At 35.2% G+C, this 12872-nt stretch overlaps 1 protein-coding gene across 1 annotated transcript in view; it reads right to left on the bottom strand.

Moving 5' to 3' along the window:
* PIAS1 (protein inhibitor of activated STAT 1) overlaps positions 1-12872 on the bottom strand; it is a 143172-nt gene that overhangs the window by 105590 nt on the left and 24710 nt on the right. Inside the window, exon 2 of the mRNA XM_023220738.1 lies at positions 5738-6182. Coding sequence (XP_023076506.1) covers positions 5738-6182 — 445 coding nt within the window. The remainder of the gene's footprint in view (positions 1-5737; positions 6183-12872) is intronic.

Raw genomic sequence — 12872 nt, 5'->3', positions numbered from 1 at the left:
GAGAGGGACACATTCAGACCACAGCAAGGACATATGGTATCCTTCAGTGTTAGAATTAACACTCATAGTCAGCTGGGTGCGGTGGCTCACACCTGTAATCCTAGCACTTTGGGAGGCTAAGGTTGGCGGACTGCGTTGAGATCAGAAGTTCAAGACAAGCCTGGCCAACATTGCAAAACTCCATCTCTACAAAAAATACACAAATGAGCCAGGCATGGTCATTCCTGCCTGTCGTGCCAGCTACTCAGGAGGAGAGGTGGGAGGATCGCTTGAGCCAGGAAGCGGACGTTGCAGCGAGCCAAGAACGTGCCACTGCACTCTAGCCTGGGCAACAGAGCAAGACCATCTTGGAAAAAGAAAAAAGAAAAAAAATAACACTCATAGTCAATAATTATTATGCCTCATACCAATCAATGATAAATCTCTAATCAATAAATACATATGATGGGAACTTATTCAGATATACTGCCTAAGATCTTTAAAAACTTGAAAAGACATCCCCTGAGAAGGTAAAATTTGACTTCAACCTGATATAAAGCAAACAAGATGAGTCGCCATACTTTTAGATGACTACAGATGGCTCGACTTAACAATTTTCCGACTTTACGGTGGTAGGAAAACAATAGGTGTTGAGTAGAAATTACTTCGAGTACCTACACAACCATTCTGTTGGTAACAAAACCATTCTGTTTTTCACTTCAGTATGATATTCAATAAATTACATGAGCTATTCAATACTTAATTATAAAACAGGACTTGTGTTAGATGTTATGTTGGCTAATGTAAATGTTTTAGGCACATTTAAGGTAAGTTAAGCTAACCCATCATGTTTGGTAGGTTAAGTGTATTAAGTGCATTTCTGACTTGGGATATTTTCAATTTATGATGGATTTACTGGGACATAACCAGAGGAATATCTGTGGTCCAAATGAATGCAAAGCTGTCTGTTCTATACATGTTGGCCTTTGAAATAAGTAAAAATATTAAAACTATTTAAAAGCACTATGTTAAAAATGTATTTTCTATTTGAAAATTTACCTGAGTCAAGGAAGCTATAAATAGCTAAACTAGTAACAAATATAAATCTATTAATAGATTTGTTTATACTTAAGTCTGAATCAAATCAAATACTGTATCCTAAAGAACTATTATTTTGTTTACCATGAAAGTATTGTTTTTGCCATTATGTTCTAACAAAGCCAATTTAAACAATAACTATAAACAATATTATAAACTATTTTGAATGATATAAGTATTATTAAAGGATTGAGAGGAAATATCAAATAATTATCTTGTCCCTGAATGGACAAGATATTTTAATCCAAAATTATTTTTCCTTTTATTTTCATAATTATGTAAATTTCATAGCTCATCAACACCAATATTGGCACACTAAGCAATAAGGTATTTCAAACAAAGTACCCCTTAACACAGGTGCTCAACATACTATCAAAATTAAAATTTTCTTCCATTATTTATATGGATCCATAATATATGCAGCTGCCAGGTTAAATAAGCTAGTGAGGGTCTCCTCTCCTTCAAAATGAAACCAGAAATACACACACACACACACACACACAAACACACACACATAAATGACTAACAAAAGGAACACTACAGAAGTATTTTTAAAGTTTATCTGTAAAGGAAGCACATAATTTCTGTGGATTCTACATCAAACACGACATTTTTGTAATTAGGAAAAAAAAAATTTTTAATTAAGTATATTAAATTTCAAAGACATCAATTAACCTAACAGATGACAGGATACGGCAATAAGAGGAAGAATACCATTTTTCCCTACTCTATTTCCCATCCCTATCATAGCCACTGTTTGTAATGAGACTGCGTGGTATGGCTCAGTTGTGTTTGCAAGGTAAAATGGTTAAAATCCACTGAATTAAAATGAAATAAAAGATTCCATCTATTGCATTAAAACTAGTTGAAGAGCTAATAAATATTTACTGAACAACAACCATGTAACAGGTTCATATCTAGCTATTATGGGGATTTATAGATAAATGCCTCAGAAGCCTTATCATTTTGAGGAACAAAACAAAAACATTTAATAAGAGGTAAATTAAGTGTTATGACAGACTGGGCAACATGATGAGACCTCATCTCTACAAAAAATGAAAACAAAAATTAGCCAGGTGTGGTGGCACACACCTGTGGTCTCAACTACTTGGGAGGCTGAGGTGGGAAAACTGCATGAGCCTGGGAGGGTAAGGCCACAGCAAACCAAGATCTCACCACCGCATTCTAGCCTGGGTGACAGAGCGAGATCCTGTCTCAAAAAATAAACAAATTAATTAATAATAATAATAATAAAATACAATTCAAGTTGGGTGTGGTGGCTGACGCCTGTAATCCTAGCACTTTGGGAGGCCAAGGTGGGAAGATCACTTGAGTCCAGGAGTTCAAGACCAGCCTGGGCGACATGATGAGACCCTGTCTCTACTAAATATACTAAAATTAGCCAGGTATGATGGCACACGTCTGTAGTCTCAGCTACTGGGGAGGCTGAGGTGGGAGAATTGTTTCAGCCCGAAAGACAGAGGTTGCAGTGAGCTGAGATTGTACCACTGCGCTCCAGCCTGGGCAACAGAGCAAGACCCTGTCTCAAATAATAAAATAAAATAAAACAAAATTTTAAAAATAAATGTTAGGAGGGCGGGAGCAATGGCTCACACCTGTATACCTCTGGGGAGGCAGAGGTGGGTGGATCAACTAAGGAGTTCGAGACCAGCCTGGCCAGCATGGTGAAACCCTATCTCTACTAAAAATACAAAATTAGTTGGGCATGGTAGCACGTGCCTGTACGTCCCAGCCACATGGGAGGATGAGGCATGAGAATCGCTTGAACCCAGTGGTTCCACTGCACTCCAGCCTGGGCTACAGAGTGGGGCTCTGTTTCAAAAAATTAAACATAAAAATAAAAAATAAATGTTATGAGAGCATGTGGAGAAAGTGAAATTGATTCTGGCTGTGGAAGAAATATACAGATGAAAGGAGGAAAGCCTAGAAAGATAAATGAAAAAGGTTAAAGAAAAAGAGCATCTGAGATAAGCCTCATAGAAAAAAACAGAATTGAGATAATGACAGGCAAAAGTAAACAATAAATTAAATATCTTACTTTACAACCACCTTTTACTTCACCTCTCAATTCTTACAGTTAATTATGGACAATGAAAAGAATACTTTAATTATGGCTCCAAAATAAAGGCCTTAGAATTATTTTAAATTGATTTAAAGAAATAACAAAATGATTGTAAGAATGAATGAGAATTATCTAAAAAAAAATGGGAATTATCAGAACTACTGTTTCCATTTTAGTTAGAAATACAAACCATGCATAAAAACATTCAGTTTACATTTGAACATCTTAAAATTTCTTTAAATCTGGTGCTTAAGACCACAACAGAAGGGAAAAAATGGAAAAGTAAATGTGCCTGTCCCATTCTGGACTCAGTGATAGTTGTGATCAACTAGCCAGCTGGTGTTCGAAACTATGTTCTTAAAAACTTGATTTTAAATGTATGTATGTTTAGAAAGAAAGAGAATGCTGGAAGCTATTAAATTTTTCAGAAAACATGGTTTTCTAAAAGATTTAAAACAAATGACTACTGGTAAAAATAATCATTTAGGAAGCTAAGTTCTGTGACAAATGTGGCCACTTCATTTACTGAAGTACAAAAAAGTCTTAATAATGTTAAAGAATCTATAAAAACAGAGCCTTAAAATATACTCATTCTAAACCCTGAAGACTAATTACATAAAATCTTTTTCCAATAAATATTTTTCACATTCACTAAGCATTCCCCTGCAACAAATATTTGTTGAGCCAATAAACTTCCACAGATTACTTTCTGGTGAGATCTTTTTATGCATATTCAAATCGGTTTGTTTTTAATTCTATAACAATGAGATACTGAAAATCTATTTACATATCACTAAGCAATTCTACACCACCTATCCATTTGGTGACTTTCTGTGAATACATACCGCAAACAGCAGATTTATTCATGGAAACTGGCATTCAAATCAAATTATACTTCAAATATAGTCAATTATTGTTATTTGTGACAGCTATGTTCTATAAAATCACCACAAACACTGAATTTGTGAATATATAATTGCTGCTACTAGGGGAAGTATAAGGTTAGGTTCCTGCAAGCCCCTGGTCACAACGTTTTCATCAACTGATCAATATATAACACATATGTACACATACATATATGTACACATACAGACCATATACAGAGATATAGATACAGATATGGCCTTTAATTTAAAATGGGATATATATATATATATATATGTATCAGACAGACAAGAAAAGATGCTTATGATATATTATTAAGGGGAAAAAAAGGAAGTTAAACAATACTATGTATATGATTCCTTCTGTAAAAAACAAGAAACAATTTGCTTGTGCTATATATGCATACACACTAAACAGCTAACAAGGAAGGAACTTTGGCAATTCCTTTTTTTACAATGAGCATGTGTCAGTTTTATAAGCATACGGTAGATTCTCAAAAAATGTTTTCTTATTATGGCCACTTAAAAAATGAAATCATGTGATACAAAACTCATGTTGTTTCAAATGACTCCTATAATCTTCATGTATTCAGGTAAATTCTGCTAAATATAATTAAGAACAAACACCTCGTATTTCAAAGACAGAATTTCAGTAAAACATTTTCAAAATGTTCTCAAAAATTCGCAAAAAATGTTCTCAACACTTGCCAATCCCCTAAACTGAAACATTCAATGATTTGCAACAGGGATTCACAAGTTTCCACTATATGGGTAAATATTTTGCGCTTTGCAGGCACACATGGTCTCTGTACATATTCTTTGTTTTTCTTTCTTTTTCTTTTTTTTTAATAACTCTTTAGGAATATTTTTCAGATTTCTTAGCTCAGAACCACACAAAAACAGGCCACAGACTGGATTTAGCTTGCCAGCCATAGTATGCCAACAAACCAGCATTTAGAAGTCTGATATTTAAAATATATTACACCAAAGGCATCAGAGGTCCCAACAGTTGAGTTTTATTCTACATTAAGTAAATAAGGTAGCATTATAGCAATTAAAATTACAAGTTGATTAATATATTGAATTCTATATGCTAGACTACAAATCAAATAATGGAACAACAGAGCAAAATAAATTTCAAGCATTTATATTATATAACTGTAATCAAGAGTGTGCGTGTGCATGCTTGTAAAGCATGCACTTCTCCGCTTGAAAAAAATCAGCTAAAATTTAACTACCATACACATCAAAGCTCAAGTCTCCTTTTATGATCATTAAAACCATTCACTCATTTAAATAATCAAAACTAGTAAGTGATTTGTTTTAGAGATCATCAATCCCTGAAAATTAAGAACTAATCAGAGACTTGTAGTGACTTATTTTAATTTTCTAATTTATAAGAGATATTGTAGAATATTAATCAATCTTCTAAAAGACTACTCTTTGGAAGTTTATATTCTTGAAACTTTTTAATATTTACTGTGTCAGTAACCATCAATATACTACCTTTTTTCCTCTGAAAGACAGCTTTTATACATTTGATGTTATCTAAATTTGAAAGATCTTCATTATTATCCAGCTGTTACTATCAAATGAAAATTTCATTATGAATAATAAACTGGGTCAAAGTAAAAGTCTAAAATGAAAATTCATCCTGCAAAAGTAACCAAATACCATCATACAATAATCTTACCTAGACTGGTGGGTTTTATCAGTTCATCCAGTAAATCATAAAATGGTAATTTTTGAAGTTTTATATCCGGATGGACGGGGTGAAGAGCTGATGTAAGATGTGGGAGTTCCAGTTCATGTTTAGGTCCCAGAAGAGAAACAGGGAGTAATGGCGATGATGCAGGGTGACCATCGTAAGTGAGTTGTGGAATGGTAGATGGAGACAAAGTTGCTGGCATAGGACTTGAATGTACGTTGGGGATGGACAAGTCTGCAGGTGTCATGATTTTCTGCGGGAACCGCCGCCTATAGAGTTCCTTAATTTTCATTTGTACAGCAGGACTACAGCCAGCCTTTAGCAAATGCAGGGCTTTTGTGAGAAGTTCGTGTTTGCGTCCGTGCTTGTTCCTCCCAGCGTAGCCCAACAGTACTTGGAGTTCAGAAACTCTAAGGCTCATAACCATTTGCTTAGAGAAAAAACAAAATGTAAAACATTAGTATTCCAATAATATAATTTACACTATTAAATGACACTTTATTATAACCCCCCTTCCTATGGTTTACTTAAGTAAATAAATGCCAGTTCACTTATAATCCTAATTATTTCAAACTTCAAATTTAATCATTTAACATAAGTAACCAAAGAAATTTAAAATTAATATTCATAAATTCATTGACTTCTACCCTTGGTTATAAGAAATACAGGATAAACTATACACCAGGGAAAACCACACCTCACTTTATTCCACTGTTTTGATGAAACTGTCAGGTATTTATCAAGCACTTATTGAGTCTCCAGGAGAATGTGGAATGCCACGTAGATGGTAAAACATAATGATGTGCCCTCAAGAATATTTTGTTTTATTGAGGAAAAATTGTAAGTATATATGAAACGACAAACAGTTCACCTCAAACACCAGATGTAGGCAGGGTATCAATAGCTATTATCAAGTGTTACATTCTATACTAACTCTGGAATTTGTAGACTTAAGTTATACCTTTTTTGACCAATTATATATCAGATATTCTATTTGATATTTTCATATGGAATGTCATAATCTTTACAACTCCCCAAGGCATTATCCTGCCTGATTTACATATGAGGAGACAAGTTCAGAAAGGTTAGATAATTTATAAAGCCATAAAGCTACTAAGGAGTACTCAGGATTCAAACCCAGATATGTCTGATTCTAAAGCCCATGCTCTTTCCACTAAACCATTAGGAAAAAGACAGAGCTGGACTCATATTACTGACTCTCGCTTAACTTGCATGGCCAAGTTAGAAGTCCAGCAATCCAATTCATATGCCGTAATGTATGAGGCTGCAGTAAAGAAATCTATTTGTTTACCTGTGTTCACAAACTTATTTGGTCACTGTTTCTCCTTTTTCCCCACCTACTAATAGGAAATGCCCATCTAATACCAATCCTCCCATTTCAAAGTGGTGGAAAATGGAATCCAAAGAGAAGAAATCACTTACCCAAGATCACAGAGCTATTAGCAGAATCCTAAAAGACTGCATCACCACTGACAGGGAGTATTAGGATAAAAAGACACATGTAAGCTTACCATTTGCTCTCTATTTCCCCAACTGATTCCTTCACCTCATACCAAATACACAAAAGCTATGCTGCTTTCCCTAACTCACCACCACTCACGATGATGACACCAGCCAATTCTTTGCAAGTGGCAAAAACATTAAGCAAAAAATAAAATACTGAGGAGAAAAGTATATAAAGAGCTTTATAAGCAACATAGCTGGTTAATCAAAGAAATACGAGTCCTTCCTCTACTTCTCTGGCTTGGAAAACTCTTTCCTCAGGGGTCAGCTTTTGTTAGCCTTTGCCCATTAGACCTGGTAGGATGATTTTTACTCTATTTTTAATGGCCACTTTTCGTATCTGTATTTTAGCATTTATCTTGCTTTACTGTAATTTTCTGTTTACACACGTGATTCTATAACTAACCCAGGGTTCTCCATGGTACACAACCACATTACCCTCAGCTTCTAAGACTAGGGCCTAATAGTGGAAACTCTTCAAATGCCTGCACAATGAATGAATGAATGAATGAATGAACAAATGAACAAACAAGAAAGGAGACCAGAAGAAAGGGTGGGAGGTAGCATCTAGAGTGATAACTTATCCAAATGAATGCTCAAATTCATGTTCTGTAGAGGCATGCAAAGATATAATGTAAACCTTAAAAACAAATTCTACCCAAATCTTAGAAATGTTTCTCTTTTTAGATGTTATCAAAGACTGTAAATAATTACTAACTATAATATCAGCAGGATATCAATTTCTCCCTACTCACCAAAAGAGTACAAAATACTTCTAAAGACTTTTATTATTTAAAAAGGAACAGGGACTTCAAACAGAAATGTACTATTAATAAGTAAACTGCTTTTAAATAAATAACATGAAACTTCAAGGATTAGAGGTTAAAAATAAATTTAAGTTGGCATGGGTCAAATGTACTGCATTTTACAAGAAAAAAAAGTATAAATTTTAAAGAGAACTATTTCAACTCCATTATCCTAAATCAAAAACAAACCAGCAAAACTCAGTGACTACTGTAAACTCTGCATTGATGGCAGCTTTTGACTTTATTCTACAGGTACGAAGATTTAGACGCAATGCAGATATATTATTTTCCTATTTTTGTAGAAGAATATGTTGACATTTCTCATAAAATCTCTTGCTTGACGATCCAAAAAAAGTTCATGACACAACAATAAACTTGAGAGCCCTCAATCATGTTTTTTGTCTCTCTCTGAAACAAAGAATAGCAGCAGCAATAACAATACTTGGTACATAGTAGGCACTCACATAGTAGCTGCGATCAGCAAGCCAAGCTTTTTAGTTTTGTTTGTTAAGAGACAGGATCTTGCTATGTTGCCCAGACTGTTCTCAAACATCTAGGCTCAAGTGATCTTGCCTCGGCCTCCTGAGTAACTGGGTGTTTTTGGTTTTTTTACAGGATTCATCTTCAATTGTCATAATTATCAGGCAGGTACTGTTCTTGTTTTTCAGGTGGGAAAATAAGACTTAGGTTAAGAAACTTGTTGAATGTCATGCAACTGGTTCTACTCCAACTGTGCTTTCTTTCACGCTATAATATGCTGACTTTAAGAGGACATGAACCACATGCCTTTTAACTGGAAAACAGAAAAACCTATTTGAAGATTAATTTATTTAACTCAATCTCCATTTATTTAACTCAATCTCCATTTATTTAACTCAATCTCCATTTCAAGCTTCAACATTTTGGCTTTTAAAAACAGGTGATTAAGATAAGAAAAGAATGTGTGTGGATTCAAATTAACCATTGCAACCTATAATCAGGTATAATGAAAAATCAGGTGGTATCTATTGCTATTATTGGAACAGCTGTTGCATACTCTTAAGGACTGTGATAAGCATGCAGTATTTTTTAAAATGAAATAAAAGAAGGGGGCAGGAAACACTGAAGCATCTTTCAACAGAAAAACTGCAAAGAAGCATAAAGCAGTCAATTCACAATGAAAAGTGTTGACAACACTGAGGAAAACTAAACACTAATACATTTGAGATGTTGAAATGAAATATATTTTAATCTGCATTTATTTAAGGTGTTTAAAAATCTCCATTTGTTAGCACTACAACAAAATGAATATTTACAAGTAAGGATTACATCAACCACTAGTACTATTAGAAATCATTACTTTCTCAGCAATTTCATACCATTCCGCTGACTCTACGTCCGCAATTGATAGAGTTCTCAGAATCCTAGGGGATTTAGAATGCCGCAGAATGGTATATATTTTGAACACAAGAGCATTCTGTAAGGAGCAACCTCTTAAAACTAGTTTTTTTAATCTGACAGACATGAACACAATTTTAAAAACCAAAAAGTTGTACAAAAAAAACAGCAGTCCCTTCCCCCTTTTACATGCCCCACAATTTTCAAATCCCTGAGGCAACAACTTTCAAATCTTTTTAGCTAGTTCTTCTGGCATTTTTTCCTCTATATTCTATGTAGTAGGTCTACGCAGCTATTTAATTTTTTCTTTGAGGACTTTACTGACTTCCTATTATAAAATACAATGGTTTTGTTCTGTTACATCTCCTTTCCTTCATCTTTCTATCATAAGTTTTGGTTGAATCAATTGTCAGTACTTACATTATTACTATGGCTGTAAATAATATTCACAGCTGAGTCAAAAGTACATCATGATTACTCTTCCTTTTCTGTATAACTTTCCTTTCCTTACAGTTAATAATTACACCATTTTTCCATTTGCTTAGGTTTCTAGGTACCTACTGCTAATTCATCTGCAAACAGCTAAAAGTATTAACTTTCTTCTCAATATATTCAAATATATCAGGTAAATCAGTTTTAATTTCTTTCCTGTAGCCCTCCACCGTGTTCCAATTTGGACTGTAGGCTCTCTAGGCCTGGTGCACAATTATGATCATGGAATTTCCCTTTAGCTTATCCCGGGAATTCCCACGTCTCTCTTTTATACTGGATGCTGTTTCCTTATCCCACTACTTCCCCTTTCTCGGTTTTCTCTTTTTTTGTGGGGTATTTCCTCCAGCAGCTTTCTGAGAAGGGGGCACGATGTTTTTATTCCTTGCATTGTATTTTTAAAGTCTTCATTTACCCTTACTACTGACTTTGGCTCAGTACACAGTTCTGGGCAGGAAATCATGTTCTGTCAATATTTTGAAGGCCTTTCCTTATTGTTTTCTGGCTTCCAGTGTTAAGAAGCCTAGTACCAATCTGACCCATAATCCTTCATAGTCAACTATATATGCCCATCTGGAATCATAGCAGCTTGTCTTAATGTGTTCTGAAATTTTATAATGTTGTGCCTTGGGGTTGGTCTTTTCTTTTTTTTAACTGCATAAACTGATAACTGTCAAGTCTTTTAAACTTAGAGATGTATGTCTTTCAGTTCTGGGAAGTTTTCTTACAATAATCTTCCTTCCATTTCTTTGCATTCTCTTTCTTTTTTTTTTTTTTTTTTGTTTTTGAGACGGAGTCTTGCTCTGTCGCCCAGGCTGGAGTGCAGTGGCTGGATCTCAGCTCACTGCAACCTCCGCCTCCCGGGTTCACACCATTCTCCTGCCTCAGCCTCCCGAGTAGCTGGGACCACAGGCGCCCGCCACCTCGCCCGGCTAGTTTTTTGTATTTTTAGTAGAGACGGGGTTTCACCGTGTTAGCCAGGATGGTCTCGATCTCCTGACCTCGTGATCCACCCGTCTCGGCCTCCCAAAGTGCTGGGATTACAGGCTTGAGCCACCGCGCCCAGCCCTTGCATTCTCTTTCTTATACACTTACTATTCAGACACTGTTCTTCCTAGACTGATTATCTAATTTTCCTTTATTCTGTTTTCTTTTTCCTTGTGCATTTTTACATCTCTTGTCTTTTAGCTCTATCTTCTGGGATTTTCCTCAATTTTATCTCCTAACACATTAAATTTTTAATTTTCATGAACTCTTAATTTTCTGTATATTTCTCTTTTCTTTTTCCTCTACATTGTGTTATTTTTCTTTTTTGAGAATATAAATTGGGTGTTGATGTTGTTTTCTTCTCCCTACATTGGTCTCTGTCTTTCGTGCCGGAAGCTTTCCTTAAATGAGAGGCAACCTTGGGCTGTGCATACATATTTAAGAGTAAGACACTAAAAAGATGATTGGAAAATCTATGTGAGTGAGCAGACCAGGGTACTTCATCTAGAATAACTGGGCAATAACCTTGCTATTTTGTTTGGATTCCCTTTGCTTCCTTTTGTCTGATCACTTTTGACAGAGAGGAACAATCCAATCTCCTGCTTTGGTGGCATAAGGCTGGCTTCTAGTGTTCTAAGAGCAGAGTAGTGGGGAATGGGAAGTCCTCACCATTCAAGACAATAACATTTTACTCAATCCCTTTTTCAGATATGTAAAACTTTGCAAAAACATACATACATATGTATGCAAACTCTGTCCCAACTACACAGAGGCAGGGGCCATGTTTTGAGAAAGATAAATACAATAATACTCAAAAAACATCAACAAGCAAACAGGCTTTTGCAACTGAACAGAAAGTGCCGGTTTTATTGTATCATTAGCTGTGACCTTCCATTATTGAAGGTTACGTCTACACTGTGGATAAGAATTAGGTACTTCTTGTTGAACAACATAATTACTCTTGTTCACACATCCCACTGCAGTGGTTTACGGGATTAGTCATAAAGCAGACTCTGTATTATGAGTCTTTATCTGGTATCAATTTATAATGAACTGTAAACCAGAATGAATTCTGAAGACAGACAAAATAGGCATTTAATAATGTCATAATATTTCATTTATACTTTTGCCTTTTATCCACAAAAGCAAATGAATAATCACAAATTCTGTAACTGCACACATTAAATCTTGCACACAACAAAAGTATTTTATTATTTTCAAAGTCAGATTCTTCATTTAATGGGGCTTACTTTTGGATGACTACTAAATCTTCTCATTAGAAATTCTTAATAAGCAGCTATTAGCAATCTGTCAACAATGCCTCATTCAAGCAGAAAACCTAGTTAGAGAGTTTCTATTCAAAGCAGCAAATCAGGTTGGTTACATACTTCTCCATAATCTTGTTTCACCTAATTTCTCATCTTTTATTTATTTCACAGCATAAGATAACTGGAAAATGACCTGTAGTGCCTACTCCTCTAGTTAATTTATCTTCCACCTCTCCAGGTCCATCTTATTGGCTGCACTGAGGTCCCACAAAGTGACAAAATATTGCAATTATACATAAACAGAGATTCCATTCTCCTTTAAAGTATAAACACTGTTGAAATGGTGCACCATGGCTTCAATTTTTGTTAGATAATTTAAACATCATCTTTTTTATGTACTACCACATTTCACGAAACTTCTATCCTTAAAACAGCTCCTTCTGGACGATAACCTGAACAACAACAACAACAACAACAAAAAATTAAAAAATACAGGCTCACGCCTATAATCCCAGCACTTTGGGAGGCCAAGGCAGGCAGATCACTTGAGGTCAGGAGTTTGAGACCAGCCTGAGCAACATGGTGAAACCCTCTCTCTACTAAAAATACAAAATTAGCCGGGCATGGTGGCACATGCCTGTTAATACCAGCTACTTGGGAGGCTGAGGC

This window comes from Piliocolobus tephrosceles, chromosome 6 (assembly GCF_002776525.5).
Source record: "Piliocolobus tephrosceles isolate RC106 chromosome 6, ASM277652v3, whole genome shotgun sequence".
Lineage (NCBI taxonomy): Eukaryota > Metazoa > Chordata > Mammalia > Primates > Cercopithecidae > Piliocolobus > Piliocolobus tephrosceles.
This window is presented reverse-complemented; position numbering and strand designations above follow the sequence as displayed.